This window comes from Schistocerca serialis, chromosome 6 (genome assembly GCF_023864345.2).
Source record: "Schistocerca serialis cubense isolate TAMUIC-IGC-003099 chromosome 6, iqSchSeri2.2, whole genome shotgun sequence".
Taxonomy (NCBI): Eukaryota; Metazoa; Arthropoda; class Insecta; order Orthoptera; family Acrididae; genus Schistocerca; species Schistocerca serialis.
In genome coordinates, this window is record NC_064643.1 from 597,743,947 (window position 1) to 597,759,091 (window position 15,145).

General features: G+C 44.7%; 2 protein-coding genes across 8 annotated transcripts in view; one reads left to right on the forward strand and one right to left on the reverse strand.

Annotated features, from left to right (window-relative positions):
• LOC126485000 (WAS/WASL-interacting protein family member 3-like) overlaps nucleotides 1-5,345 on the reverse strand; it is a 36,749-nt gene extending 31,404 nt beyond the window's left edge. Inside the window, exon 1 of the mRNA XM_050108604.1 lies at nucleotides 5,253-5,345. Within this exon, the coding sequence (XP_049964561.1) occupies nucleotides 5,253-5,345 (93 nt within the window). The remainder of the gene's footprint in view (nucleotides 1-5,252) is intronic.
• The window catches only part of LOC126484374 (myocyte-specific enhancer factor 2), an 890,132-nt gene that overhangs the window by 793,114 nt on the left and 81,873 nt on the right, over nucleotides 1-15,145 (forward strand). The window lies entirely within an intron of this gene.

Below are 15,145 nucleotides of genomic sequence, written 5' to 3' on the forward strand. Positions count from 1 at the left end.
AAATACTAGGCAGATACGAGTACCTGAAAATCGAACTACAAGAACTGTGGCGTAAATCAGTGAAAGTTGACCAAATGACTCTCTGCACATTGGGAACAGTGCCGAGAGATGTTAGAGAGCGATTGGAAACCACTGGCGCTGATAAAAATATACATCTGTCAACTACAAAAAGCCCTTTTACTGGGATCTGGAGGAGTTACCCGCCGATACATTGCATAGTCCTCGACGCTTGGGAAGTGTGTGGCTAATGATAAAGCACGAAATCCGGCATAATGGACTCATTTGCAGTGTTCACTAGTATAATAATAATAATAATAATAATAATAATAATCGCACGTGTGTCTCGTGAATCATGAAGTCGACCAATACTGTTTCAATAAAAAAAGTTATGTGAATGTTTCTTTTTCTATTAGTAAGTGCAAAAAGATTGTAGAGAACCCATAGAATCAATTTGTGTCAGTCTGTCTTTCTACCTGTCTGCTGGAGCACATCTTATTGGTTGATCGATTAAATTGCACAACAGATAGAGAAGACATGATTGTTTCAGTCTCATTGCGAATATAACCAGGGAGTGATATTCTGCAGTCATCCGAGATATTAGCGCAAAGGGAAGTAGTTTGATACGACTTTTTGGTCAACAGTCTCCAGACTGGTTTGATGCGGCCCCCCACGAATTCCTCTCCTGTGCTAACCTCTTCATCTCTTCTGTTCCGGTTTTCCCAGAGTCCAATGCTGTACTCCAGACGTACATTCTCAGCAATTTCTTCCTAAAAAAATAAGACCGATATTTGATATTAGTAGACTTCTCTTAGCCAAGAATGCCTTTTTTGCCATAGCTGATTTGCTTTTGATGTCCTCCTTGCTCCGTCCGTCATTGTTTATTTTACTGCCTATGTAGTAGATTTCCTTAACTTTATCTATGCGTATAGTGGCCCATATCAGTCGTCAACCAGTACTGAGTAAAGCGCTCTTCCCTATCAAGTAAATTAGGTGGTACGCTTCCGTAGAAGCTAACAACAGTGTGATTAGCTTTCGAACTGGCAACATAGCGGTCCGAATGCCAGAGTAAAGCGGAAACAGTAATGAGATTGGTTTGGGTGCCGATTCCCTATTTCAGAAGCTAGTCTCGGTGCCGATTCCCTATTTCAGAAGCTAGTCTCGGGTTTGCGCTGTGGATTATGGAATCACCGATGTAGTGGCTCGTTTGAGCTAGCTGTTTATTTCCTTCCACAAGCGGTGGAGAGTGGGCGCGTTAAGCCGAAAGTTACACGGAACGAGGAACCTGGGAGTGCATAGAGTGAAGTGTTGCGCAACTTCGGGAAGGAGATTATAAACGGAACCCGCATAAATGGAGTTGCCACCAACAGAGTGAGCTAAAAATACAATTTACTGGGCGGAGATCCTGATTTTGTGACGCTTTACCGCAGACTATTCTTTACTTTCCGTTTACGTTACTTTTCGTATTTCGCATTTGATACATTTGATTCGAACCTTTATTAAAAGAACTGTATCGAAATTTGTCCACAGTTGTATAACCAAATTATGGATGGTTGTACAGTTATTTGAGCACGGCTGATTAATTTTCCAATGTTTCGTCGTCATGTGACATTTCTCGTTTTTAAAGCAACTGATAACAAAATTATGTATTTCAGCGGAAGTACTACGTAATTCATGCCCCAATCATTAACAAAATTTTATAAATTAATATCTTAGATCACGAGAAACCATTTCAGTGGGTAAAGCACAATATAAATATTGACTGTCTGCGTATCAGTGAACTAGCTACCTCGGTGGCCTTTCAAAACAGTAACAAGCAATGTCAAGTTTACAAGAGGGGTTTTGACGGGTTGTGACTTCATAATGTACTTGAACATACTTTATATTGTATGTATGAAATTCGTCTGATTTAATTATAGGCTATTCATGCAACATTAGATACCCAGAACCCTTCTGTAAGTATAAAGTAAGTGTTAAGTATTTACCGTAAGAACAATGTAATTTTAGTATCGGCCGGTTTAATATCAAAGGTGCTACGTTGTAGAACTGATCTATGGGTCGCAGTGGTTACGACACTCAACTTATATCGAGCTGGAGCGGGACTCTAATCCCGTCCAGCCAGTCAGCCAGATTTAAATTTCCCGTAGTTTTCCTAAATCCCTCAAGAGAGGTCCACTGAATGGTTCGTTCGAAAGGGCAACGGGCGATTTGTTCCTCTATCCTTGTCCAGTGCAACCTTGTGTTCTCTTTCTCGTGGCCACTTATCCGCAGCGACATTAAAAACGCCCTATCTTCGTTCCTTCATACCGACCTTGTCACATGAAGTGATCTACTGTGCTATTCTGTTGGTTGACAGAATTACAGGTTGTGTGAAAACACGTCGCAAAATGAAGTAATCTATAATTTGTATAATTGCTTCACACCTTGTCGAAAACTTTCCTGTCTATCGCCTAAGGAGACCGTGCGACTGGGACATGTGGGAAGCCTCTAAGACCCATTAACTGCGGAGCAGAAATTGTTCTTGCCAAGTGACAAAATTGTAGACTACGTGTACAGCATTTCGTTTTGTCAGCGTGTAACATTACTACCAGTGGCCTCTCACTTTTAATGGCAAATACAAGAATTTATATTGCTGCTCATATGTGACCTGACATTTTCGAAACTAAAACAATGCGAAGTTACATCCTGAAGTGTTTCTTCGATCACCCCTCGAAGACCACCGCGCGAGGCCGTGCGGTTCTAGGCGCTACAGTCTGGAGCCGAGCGACCGCTACGGTCGCAGGTTCGAATCCTGCCTCGGGCATGGATGTGTGTGATGTCCTTAGGTTAGTTAGGTTTAATTCGTTCTAAGTTCTAGGCGACTGATGACCTCAGAAATTAAGTCGCATAGTGCTCAGAGCCATTTGAACTACCGCGCGAGGTCGCGCGGAGATAAGGCGCTGGAAAGACGCTGGATCCACATTCGGGAAGACGACGCTTCAAACCGCCGTCGGGCCGTCTAGGCTTAGGTAGTTCGTGGCCTCCCCAAGTTGCTTTAGGCAAGAGCCGGGTTGGATTTTTTGAAATCCGAGTTTTTCATCCGTCTTACAATGACCTTGTCGTCGACGGGGACTTAAACCCTCGTCTTCGTCACTGCCTCGCAAACTGCTGACGTCAAAACTTTCCGCTGTTGGCGACCCGAAAACACGTGAAGAGCATCTTTACACGAAATTTAAATCTCCAACGTTCTGCTCCGAAACCGAAAATGTTTTCTTGACATCCACCTTCATAGGGAGAAATGATCATTGTAATAAGATAAGATAAATGAGAGATCGCGCAGAAAGATTTAAGTGTTCGTTTTTCCCGCACGCCGGCATGTAAATGCAGAAAAGCGGTTCGATGAACACTCTGATAGGCACATAAGTGTGCAGTGTCGAGTCGTCATGTAGATGTAGGTAACGTACTATCTGTGACAGTAACTTGTTTTTGTGACGAAACACATTATGGGTTGTAAATATAACGGTTTTATAACGTGATTGTTACTGTATAGGCAATTGACGATGTATAACATAAACTAGGGAAAAAATGAATTCCATTTAACAATTAAATAATGGTAAAAGCTGCACCAAAATTCACCACGCCTTGCTAAAGTCCTTTAATCATGATGGGATGGGTACATTAAGTGTAAAATAACTAATCACGACATTCGAATGATCTTAATATTTCGTTTTTGGGGAAAAGACACACACTGTTGTCAGAAATATCCAGTGTTGTGTGTTCACTCATAGGTATTAAGCACGACTGTTATCATATTTTGAATTAAACGCGAAGGTATAATTACGAGAAAAGAAAGAGATTTAGTTCTCCAACATGTGCGTTGACCAGAATTAAGAAAAATTATGTCTGCTGCAATATCCGTAGGGCGTAAAAACGTTTTTCTTATTCTCTCAAACTTTCAACTTCCGTGATCACACAGATAGAAAAACATTTGCGTAGAAAAAGGCATTTGTATAGCTTCTCATCACATCAACGCAGTATTACTGATTTCGCGTATTCCATTGTACTTTTGACTTTTTTAATTAAACTAAAGGTGACAGAGTATGCTGGTCATGGTCCATTCGAGGCTACAGTTGTGACATACACCTAAAACAATTTAGGAAAACCACAGACAAACTGTAATGAATGGTTTGTAGTCCTGAATGCAACTTCAATTCCGCAACCACAGGCATCTAGTTCGTTCATAGACGGCTTTTCCTCGAACTTGTGCGTTCGAAGATCGAATCACGATTATAAAACGAACATGACTATATATAGAATGAGATATTTTCACTCTCCAGCGGAGTGTGCGCTGATATGAAACTTCCTGGCAGATTAAAACTGTGTGCCGGACCGAGACTTGAACTCGGGACCTTTGCCTTTCGCGGGCAAGTGCTCTACCATCCTTTCTTTCAGGAGTGCTAGGTCTGCAGGGTTCGCAGGAGAGCTTCTGTAAAGTTTGGAAGGTAGGAGCCGAGGTACTGGCAGAAGTAAAGCTGTGAGGACGGGGCGTGAGTCGTGCTTGGGTAGCTCAGTTGGTAGAGCACTTGCCCGCGAAAGGCAAAGGTCCCGAGTTCGAGTCTCGGTCCGGCACACAGTTTTAATCTGCCAGGAAGTTCATGACTGTATATAGTTGGCAGATTTATTTGTCCGCTAGTTTGTAGTGCACAGATGCACGTAAAAAGCGTTATCGGATTTAATGTCAGTATCCACACTTGATTTATCGTTAATGAGTTTTTCGGTGCAATAAGTATTGACGGAGGTGGGGAATAATATCATCATTTTTCAGGAAGGCGGTAACAAACAGCAGTTGGAAATTTTTCTTTTGCGAGGATGTTATTCTGTGCCTGAAATGCAGAGTTGAGTAATTCTAAAAAGGCATCGTGGTAATATGCGACTTGCAGTTCACTATGGACACTTGAAAATGGCTTCTTAAAAGTGAACTAATTTCTTTTTTTTTCTTTTTAATTCAAACACATACTGCCGGCAACTTTTTCGGGAATTCGGGGTCGATGCTTTTCTTCTGTTCGTCTTAATAGAACGTGGAACATCGGAAACAATGATGTAGTGGAACATCGGAAACAATGATGTAAATATAGCAGGCCTGAAAATGTGACTGTGAATCATATACCCAGCATATTCTACAGACACGGTAGCCGGAACGTAACAGTATAACGCATCTTCACTTCTGTGGAGCGTACGAGCTACGAGCTCCAGTGTCGGCGACGCTGCGCTGGTACCTCCGCTCTCCACCCCGGACCCCCGTCTCCCTCGACGCTGTGGGGCGGCGGCAGGACTTGTGGGCCGTGCTGGGGCGGACGTGGCGGCGCCATCCCCTTTAATGCAGCCTAGGTTCGACTTGACGGTCTTCCGGCGACCCGCGGAAAGCGTCCAGACTAATTCCGTCCGTCTTGTCTTAAAGCGGCGACGCGCCGCCGCCGCCTCCTGCGTGGGCGGTGTCAATGCCAAGTTCACATGACAACATCCAGTCTCGGGCGCCACTTCAATTGGTGATTCAGCTCAACCAGTGTTTTCGCTTGCAGCACTGCGCGAAGGCAAACAACTGTTCCAGGGGACTCTATACTCGCCTAACTTCACGTGCGTTCACGCGAAAGTTAATTTTGCAAACTCCAGTTCATTTTAAAATCTGAAACTTCCGCTCCAATGGAACAATGAATCCAGGAAATGTAGAATAAATTTTCCTTTTTCTCCATCAATGATCACCAAACGTTTGCTCCTTAGACTATCGGTTTCGTCAGCAACGACCATCTTCAGATCTGCAGCAAAAATGGGAAATGAAATACAAGTAATAGACAGATTATATCTTAAAGCAATAAAATATTCTTAACGAAAAATTACTACTCCAATAGATGTAAATACACGAGCGTAAAGTATGACGAGGCATACTTGTTTTAAAACATGTCCCGATACAATAAAGCCATAGTGGCAGGCATCGTCACAAAACATACGCAAAATCAGCTTAGCATCGTCACATATATTTAAAATATGTTGTAAACTAGGCCACAGTGCCTTCGTTCTTTTCGGTTCTTTCCTTAGTTATTCTATCAGCTTCATATTATTTTATTGTCCCCATAAGCTTGTTCGTTTTTATGTTGTTATTTGTATCTAAAATGACCACAGGTGAGTCTCAGGATCACGTATTATTACTTAACCGTTTGCTTTGTAACAATTTTAAATTTAACTTTTTTTTTTAATAGTTTCTTTTCATCACTGTAATAACTAATACACTTGGCGTGCCTATTATAGACTTAACCAACTGTACTCTTCATTTATTGCATATTGTACAAGTATTCACGATTATGACCGTAGCGAATCTAACGAGCTTACGGCACAAACATGTCTGTTCTGAACACTAGCGCTATTGACACTATGACTCCGGGGGCACTGTGGCCTAGTTTCTACCATATATTAAATTTTGTTGGACGACGCTAAGCTGATTTTGTGTATATTTTGTGACAATGCCACCATGGCTTTATTGTATTAAGACAAGTTATAAAACAATATGCCTAGTCATATTTCAAGCGCATGTTTCCACATCCATGAGAGCAATAATTTTTCGTCATGGCGTATTTTATTGTTTCAAGATGTATTTTGTCTTCTAGTTGTATTTCGTTTTTCAAACTTTGCTGCGATTCTGAAGGGAGTCGTTGCTGACGGAAACCGGGAGTCTAAGAACCAAACGTTTGGTGATCATTGACGTAAAGAAAAGAAAATTTATTCTACGGCAATGCAAAATGGTTCAAATGGCTCTGAGCACTATGCGACTTAACTTCTGAGGTCATCAGTCGCCTAGAACTTAGAACTAATTAAACCTAACTAACCTAAGGACATCACACACATCGATGCCCGAGGCAGGATTGGAACCTGCGACCGTAGCGGTCACGCGGCTCCAGACTGAAGCGCCTAGAACCGCACGGCCACACTGGCCGGCCTACGGCAATGCAGATTTCTTTCTTGCTATGTACTTACAACGCCGTTTGTACATTACCCGCAACCGTGTTGAGATTTTATTTGTGTATACCGTGTACTTAGTTGTAGTATGCAGTCTCTCGTTGTATAACCAATTGTTATTAGTGCCTCTGTAGTTACCTAAATCCAACGCAGGATTGGGAAGGAACGAGTTTAGCCGTCTGTTTATTGTGCAAGTAGTGCGCATTGTTCTTCTGACTGCGCACGTAAGGGGAAAATAAGGACTCGCGTTAATATTCACCAAGAAAAGTGATAAACACCGCCTGGAAGTAACATCCTTCTAATTCGATACGTCGCACTTGGCCGATAGTTGGATTGTGAACCTCTGAAGCTTAACAAGTTACGGTAATTATAGCTGTAAATTTTACCGTGTGTGTGTGTGTGTGTGTGTGTGTGTGTGTGTGTGTGTGTGTGTATGTATGTATGTATGTGTTTCGGTTTTCGGGAATCCTCCTTAGAATTTGGAGCTGCTTGAGCGTCGTAATACTACTTTTTTATCTGTTTGTAAATGATTTTATACAGCTCCTTATGCTCTTCGCTATTTCGTACATTTTGTGTGTATCTTCATTCCTTTTCTTGTACCCGTCTTCTGTCCTTGTTGTTTTTCTTGTTTCACCCAGTCTTCCAACAATATTACTTCTTTCCCACCAAAAGGTCGATTTCACATCAAGTATAAGTCGTCGTCTTTGCATGGTCTCCACATATTCTTCTTGTCATTCCCTCATTCGTAATTATCAGTAATCGCGACACGGCGCCACTACGGCAGGAAGTTTCAATTAAATTGTATTTCGATATTTTTGCCCATCTTTCTTGTCCACGTACGTAAAAGACACAGTAATATAGTGTTGTAGATCATATTCTTTGCCTGCCTGTGTGCTGGTATTTAAATAGATGCATGTAAACGGGCTGACATGTTGTAAGCGTGGTAGTTATGCGAGCTAACCGCACGAGACAAGAACATTTGTGGAGGTTGCGTCTGAGGCAAGGGGAAGAAGGGGCCACGCCGTAAATACTGTTTAGTGCGAAATGTAAGAGTTGGTGTAAGTGCGCTGCTGAACTGGCGCAACCGTTGAGAGAGTTTCTGTCCACCTAGTATTACGTTGAGAGAGTTACAGAAACACTCTCGACGGTTGCGCCAGTTCAGTGTCCAGCAGCAGCGCACTTACCGGTCAGCGGTAACGTGGTCGCCGTGCCGCTGGTTTTAGTGACTAAGGCGCTGAACAAACGTATAGAGACACTGCTAGCCTGCACAGCTTCACGGTAACACAAGCCCTGCGGTGAAGCCTAGGGTGCGCGTCCGTTCACGCGTCGCCTGCTACGCTCCCGCGCGCGGCTGTGGCCGCCGGGCTGTGTCCTGTGCCCGTGCCTGGGCTGCGCCGTGTCAGTATTTACTGCAGACAGCTGCGCGCACGCGGCACTCCGCCTCCCCGGCGCGGCGTGGAGCTACGGGGCCCGCCGCAGCTCCAGTTTCATTCAGCGCCGCTCTGGAGACCGTCTACCAGAAACCCCACCAGGAAATTGTAAATCAGTATTCTGATTGGTTTCACGCTCCCCTCCATCTTGACCTTTCAGATCGTCTGTATTTAGCTAGCGCTCACAATGTCTTCTGCAATCTGTATTGCACACTCTCGTGTGTGACTTCTCCAAAAAGTGTTGGATGCCGTGGCAGGTGTTCCATTACTCAGTCCCTTCTTCCAGTAAGGTTTTTCGTCAGCATTCTTGTCTCCATTATTCTGTTTAGCACCCCTTATAATCTGTACAAATTATAAAAAACGGATGTGTGTGTGTGTGTGTGTGTGTGTGTGTGTGTGTGTGTGTGTGTGTGTGTGTTCCACGCCTCCACCTAAACCACTGGACCGACTTCAACAAAACCCGATACGCATATCGTTTACTGTCTGGAAAGAATCAATGTGCGGTTAAGAACCACCTGTCCTATGAAAGGGGTGGGGGAAAAGCAGCACAGCCCACGATACGCGAATTCCGAGAGTTTTTCACCTAGTATTTGAGAATGAGAGCACTTAGAGACTTGTAACAAATTTTGCACATAATTTGGAACTTTTAAGAAATTTTTTTTTCTCTCTGACGACCACACAAAATGATGAATGGAAAGTAGTTTATTGCTTCCTACGTTTTCACTATTGGTGAAGTAAAACAGCCACATGAAGCATGACGTTTTGGTTCATTACTGCTTTGCTAATAACTCGATTCACGACATATTTTGTAGACAGTGGGCAGGTACACCACTGGATGCACCAGAAGAGTTAATCATTGTACAGGACATAGTTCAGGAGATACGACGTCGTAAACATTGAGCTGCGTGAAAGTAAATCTGCAGAGCGAAATGCGGTACACGTAGAGGTGAAATATGTGTACAAATACGAGTGAAATGTATCACATATGTGTGAAACATATTTGCCATATGCCTCCGGGCGAAGCCACGGGCCAAAAGGTCATCCTAAATCGCTTGAATGATTTCATTCAAATTTGGTACACATATTAATTACAATCTGGAAATAAATACTATAGGGGTAAAAAAAAACACCAGCCTCCCATATGGGTGAGTGTGGAAACATGGAGAGAGAAGGGAAGACGGGGAGATCGACAGACAGCGAGGCGTAAGGATACATAGGCGCAGATAGGAGGAAGAGATGCGCAGAGATACCGGAGGGGGAAGTGCACAGAGACAGAGAGGGGGGGAGGGGGAGATGTAGTCGGAAAGGAACGAGGAGGAGACGGACATTACTATGGGGAGGAAGAGATAGGCAGATAGGCAGAGAGATGCAGGAGGAGAATATGTATAGATGGAGAGGGAGGAGGAAATGGACAGAGAAAGGGAAGAGGAGAAGATGGGCAAAGAGAGGGTGAAGGAGGAGAGAGAACACAGAAAGGAAAAGGGAGGAGATAATCAGGAAAACGGGGAAGAGGAGATGAACAGAGGGAGGGAGGAGGAGAACATAGACAAGGGAGAGGAAAAGGTTGACAAAGAGAGGGGGACGAGAAGATGCAGTTAGAAGGGAGAGGACCAAATTGACAGAGGGGGAAGGAGCAGATGGACAGAGGGGGGATGAGGAGATTGACAGAGAGAGGGGTAGGAGGATATTGACAAAGAGTGGGAGAGGAGAAGATGGTTGTAGAGGGGGCAGGAGCACATGGACAGACTGAGGGGCAAGAGGAGATACACAGAGAGTGGGGCGCAGGGGGGATAGACTGCTACAATATTGGAATAAATACATACCCGGGCAACGCCAGGTACTCAGCTAGTTGCATGTTTTCATATATTCCGCAAGGCAGTATACAGTGCATGGCAATCGATACATCGTACCTATTCCATTCGCATACTGAAAAGTGTCTGTGCATCGGTCACTGCTTAACATATAAATATGGCAATTTTATCCCCAACTAACCCTCACTGCAGTTCTTCTAGACAAATTCTGACTCATACACTATGTGATCAAAAGTATCCCGACATCGCTACGTAATGCGGAAGTGACCGCTAGATGTTAGGAGAGACGGACCCGCGAGTATGAAAGGAAATTAGAATGACATTAATATCTTCAGCTGCTGACGTGCGTTGATATATATCAACGGGGACAGGTGAAAATGTGTGCTCCGACCGGGACTCGAACCTGGGATCTCCTGCTTACATGGCAGGCGCTCTATCCATCTTTTTTTATATCTCGTTTTGTTCGCTTTTGTTCGTTGCGTCTGCTCAGGGCGGACGTCGTAAGACATCCGTTTAGATTCTTTGATCGATTAACTCAGTTTTTTTATTACAGAGGACAGCTACCCTTTCACCGAACACGCTGAGCTACCGTGCCGGCGTCCATCTGAGCCACAGAGGATAGTGCGACTGCAGGGACTGCGAGACCCACATTCTCACCTTGTATGTCCACACACTACATTCGTAATGTCCCAATCCAACACACACATTACCCGTGGAAGACATTCTTACCAAGTCCCGTTAGGGTTCGGGAAATATTTGTGCATCCGCACAGAAGAAGAAGGAGGTCATGGCCGGTATTGCAAGAACTATATGCTTATATGGATATGGTGTCTGTTCTTTCGGACATGTCCGGGGATGTCACCTGAGTGATAAATCCGTCAGAGCCGTTTCAACGCTTCTAAAGCAGCCAAAGCCGACTGTCAGTGACGCGATTGTGAGCAACCACAGCTAAACCAAGACCAAGTAGACCTCAGGTATTGACGGTCAGCGACCGTCGTGCATTGCGGGAGGGTGTCGTAAAAAAACCGCATGGAATCCGCGGAAGCAATCACTCGTGACAAGTAGTCCGTCTAGCACAATGACTGTGTGTAGGTCGAGCAGCTGCTCATAACTCACACGTTTCTGTAGCCAGAGCCAAGCGACGATCGAGATGGTGTAAAGAGCGGTGTCCCTGCACAGTGGATGACTGGGAACGAGTGATTTGGAGTGATGAATTGCGCTGTACCATGTGGCAGTCCGATGGAAGGGTTTGGGTTCACCGAATGTTTAGACAGTGTTACCCTGCCGTCATGTCTTGTGTCAACGGTAAAGTACGGAGATGATGCTCCGGTATGGTAGTGCTTTTCGTTAGTAAGTTATGGTCGACTTATTGCGGTTAAGAAGCGCTAAAAGTGGAAGGATATGAACACAGAGGAACAGTTCACAGATGATGATTGTTTGTATCAACATGACAGTCCTCCTGGCACACAACAGTATCTGTGGAGCAATACTTTCTGAACAACAACGTTCTTGCAATGGACTAGTCTGCCCAGAGTACAGACCTGAACACGATGAAAAACCTCTGGGACGAGTGAGAACGTCGACTTCGCTCCAGACCCAGCATGCAATGTGATTACCTTCCCTGGTATCGGCTCCTGAGGGAGAATGTGATGTGATTCGCCCACAGACATTCAGGCACCCCTCCAGCAGCGTTCAGATCGTCGTAAAGCTGGAAGATGGACGCACCCCGTATTAGTGTCCCCTAATAGCTGTCCGGATACTTTTGATGATCGTATAGTGTATGTTAGCAATTATCGGGCAGTAATAGAGTACTTTAACGCCCCTGAAATGTCTATATATACATCTGTTTATGTGCGTACTCTCACTGAAGATTTTTTAAATACATTTATCTAAAGTGAAAATAATTCCCCTCTTTCCTAGTCGCTTGAAGGTGATACACTCTTCACATGTGTTCAAAGTGCCAACATTAGCGTCTGCATTAACTGCTTCTTGCTAGCCTCATTGGTAAATCTCTGTGGAGTTTTGAAACGCATCTTTTCACCTCCAGCAAAGACGTGACTGAAGACGTGCGAACAGTCTGCAGTTCATATCGCCTCTTGAAATTGTAAATGTGTGGCAGTTTTAAGAATGCATGCATCGCAAACGATATTCATTTCCATGAAAGTCAGTAACGTTCCGTCTTAGCATTTAAGCAGCCCATGTCCTCTTGAGAGGCCTACCAAAGCGTCTCTGATCACCGTCGTCACGTGTAAGGCAATCTCTATTCTAAAGCCACATTGACTGTTAATCGACCGTCACAGTTTCAAAAATACGAAACTGTTTTTCACAGACCGTAAACAGTAACAAGAATTACTTGACTGCGGAAATTATTTGCTGAAAGTATAAACTTCATTTTCAAGTACATATGATACTAAAGTTGTTCCGTACACCCTCGGCATCCATAGGATGACCACAGCACGCGTCAAGACTGTACAGAACAACTGTAATATCTATGTGTACTTTTACTAAATGTTTTGTATTGAAATGTGAAGTTTATATCTCGAAATGTGAAGTTTATATCTATGTTGCTTCATTAAATAACTTAAGTAGTAGATCAATTTTGTGACTGGCAGTGGTCTCTGAAAGGACTTCTCAATCTGTTGCCTAGAGTCCCTCTTTGCTGCCCCCCTCACTCGTTCCTGCTACTACTACTACTACTACTACTACACACACACACACACACACACACACACACACACACACACACACACACTAAACTGCGGCTCTGAGTCAGAAATCATAATCAAATACAGTGTAATCAATAACATGGGCCGATAATGTGAAAAAAATCACAAGGCTGTCAAACTCTTTCGTACAAGATGAAAGTTTTCGTAGAGTGAAATGACGTTACGAAGTTTCCCAAGGACGAGAGCACCAAGAAGAAATGGAATTGACTTTCTGTTGTATTAAGTTTTTTTTCCTTTTGTTGTCGGTAGTCTAGCGCGTCAAGCAAACGCAAAAGTCAATTCAAGCTCTTGCTGAATATAGACATAACCTTGAAGTAATTTCTGAGTCCCTGTACTCTGTACAGACACACAGGAAATATACTCGTAAAAATACGGAAAAAAGGTAAGATCCAGTCACCGTGTCAGCTCCTTTACCGAAGATTTACCGAGAAACAGTAAACGCAACACACGATGTACTATCATGACATATGACTAGTTTTTCGTGACGGGGTTCAGGTGTGAAGACCACCATTAATCGCGAGTTTGAGGGTGGTGGAAGCCATAGAAAGCTCAACGTTGGTTTGATGGAACTTTGTGTCGGAGTGCGCTAATCAACATAAAGGCATTCTCTGATGTCTTCCAGCAATGCTCCAGAAGACACAGAGCCAGTGGGTAGTGGCGCAAGCCAAGTGGCCGGGGTGGCCGAGCGGTTCTAGGCGTTACAGTCTGGAACTGCGCGACCGCTACGGTCGAACGTTCAAATCCTGCCTCGGGCATGGATGTGTGTGATGTCCTTAGGTTCGTTAGGTTTAAGTAGTTCTAAGTTATAGGGGACTGATGACCTCAGATGTTAAGTCCTGTAGTAAAATAGTGAACGGTCCAACCTCAAGGTGTGCGCCATCGAGCGGCATGATTATGTGGTCACGGTGTTGGACTGCGAAGGGGAAGTTCCGTGTTCAAATCTTCCTCTCACCCATTTTTATTTCACAAAATTATGGAGTTTCCGCCCGCTTATTGACGTGTGTGTATTCAAATTTGTGTCTGTGTCGTAGTGTAACGCCCGTTTGCAACAGCGAGGTGTGAGGTACGGACCTACGTACCTCCTATTTCTTCTGCACAAGGGCTACGTGTTATGAGTCTTGCGTTCCGTTTCGGAAGTTTTTACTCTCGTATTCCTACGTCGTAACATAGTTCACACCCGTTTAATCATGGTTCTCATTTCTGCGAGAGGTCTATCCGACATCTCGCGTGCTTTCACTATTCATCACATTTACGATAATACATTCTTACCACATGAGTCATATTCTGGAACCATTCTATAGTATTACAATTGGCAAGACTACCGAAGGAGAACAGCCACGTCGATGATCGGAGGGAAAGTTATTAATTTTGTGGGAAAAAAATGGGACACGAGGGAGATTTGTAGACGGATGTTCTGCGTTGCAGTCTCACATTGTCACCATACGACCACGACGACGTGCTTCTGGCAGTTTGCTCCATGTTGTACATCTTGATCTCGGACCGTTCTCTGTTTGTATCTTGCTTCTTTTTTCAAAGTTCTGTACAAACCGTCTTACTGGTTTCATGCTTGATCTGCGTTCTGTCTTCGATGGGCTATCCAGTGGGCCATCTTACCACTAAATGTGTGTGTGTGTGGGGGGGGGGGGGGGGGGGTGCGATAATGTGTTTCCCTGGTTCGTGCTTCCCGTGCGAAGCCGTAGCAGGTCGTTCTATAGTGTCTCCCCTATGCCCCTCTTTCGACCCTTTTCATCACATATTGCGAGGCACGCGGAAATAAGCGTTACACAAATCTCCCACTACAACGATTCAGCGAGAGTTGGCAAGAGCAATGCTTAACGCTGCGTAAGAGGCAAGACAGTGCCAGCCGGGGCCCCATCGGTGGATTGGGGGTGGTAGCAATCGAGCTCGCTAGCTATGAAATGACGACTGCGTCGAATCGGATTGTAGACGAGTAGGCCCTGGGACTTGGGCGGGCACTAGCGACTGGTCGGCGTCGCTTAGCTGTTGTGCTGGCGCGGCCGTGGGCGTCGCGCCGCCCTCTGCGGGGCGCCTGTTTGCCTGCGTGCGGCCGCTCCGTGACGTCAGTCGCGATCGAAAATTCAGATGGCGCCGCCACCGCCACCGCCGACGGGGCCCGGATTCTTGTGCCGGCCAAGGTCGCGCATCTGAGGCCGCCCTCCCACCTGGGACCAGG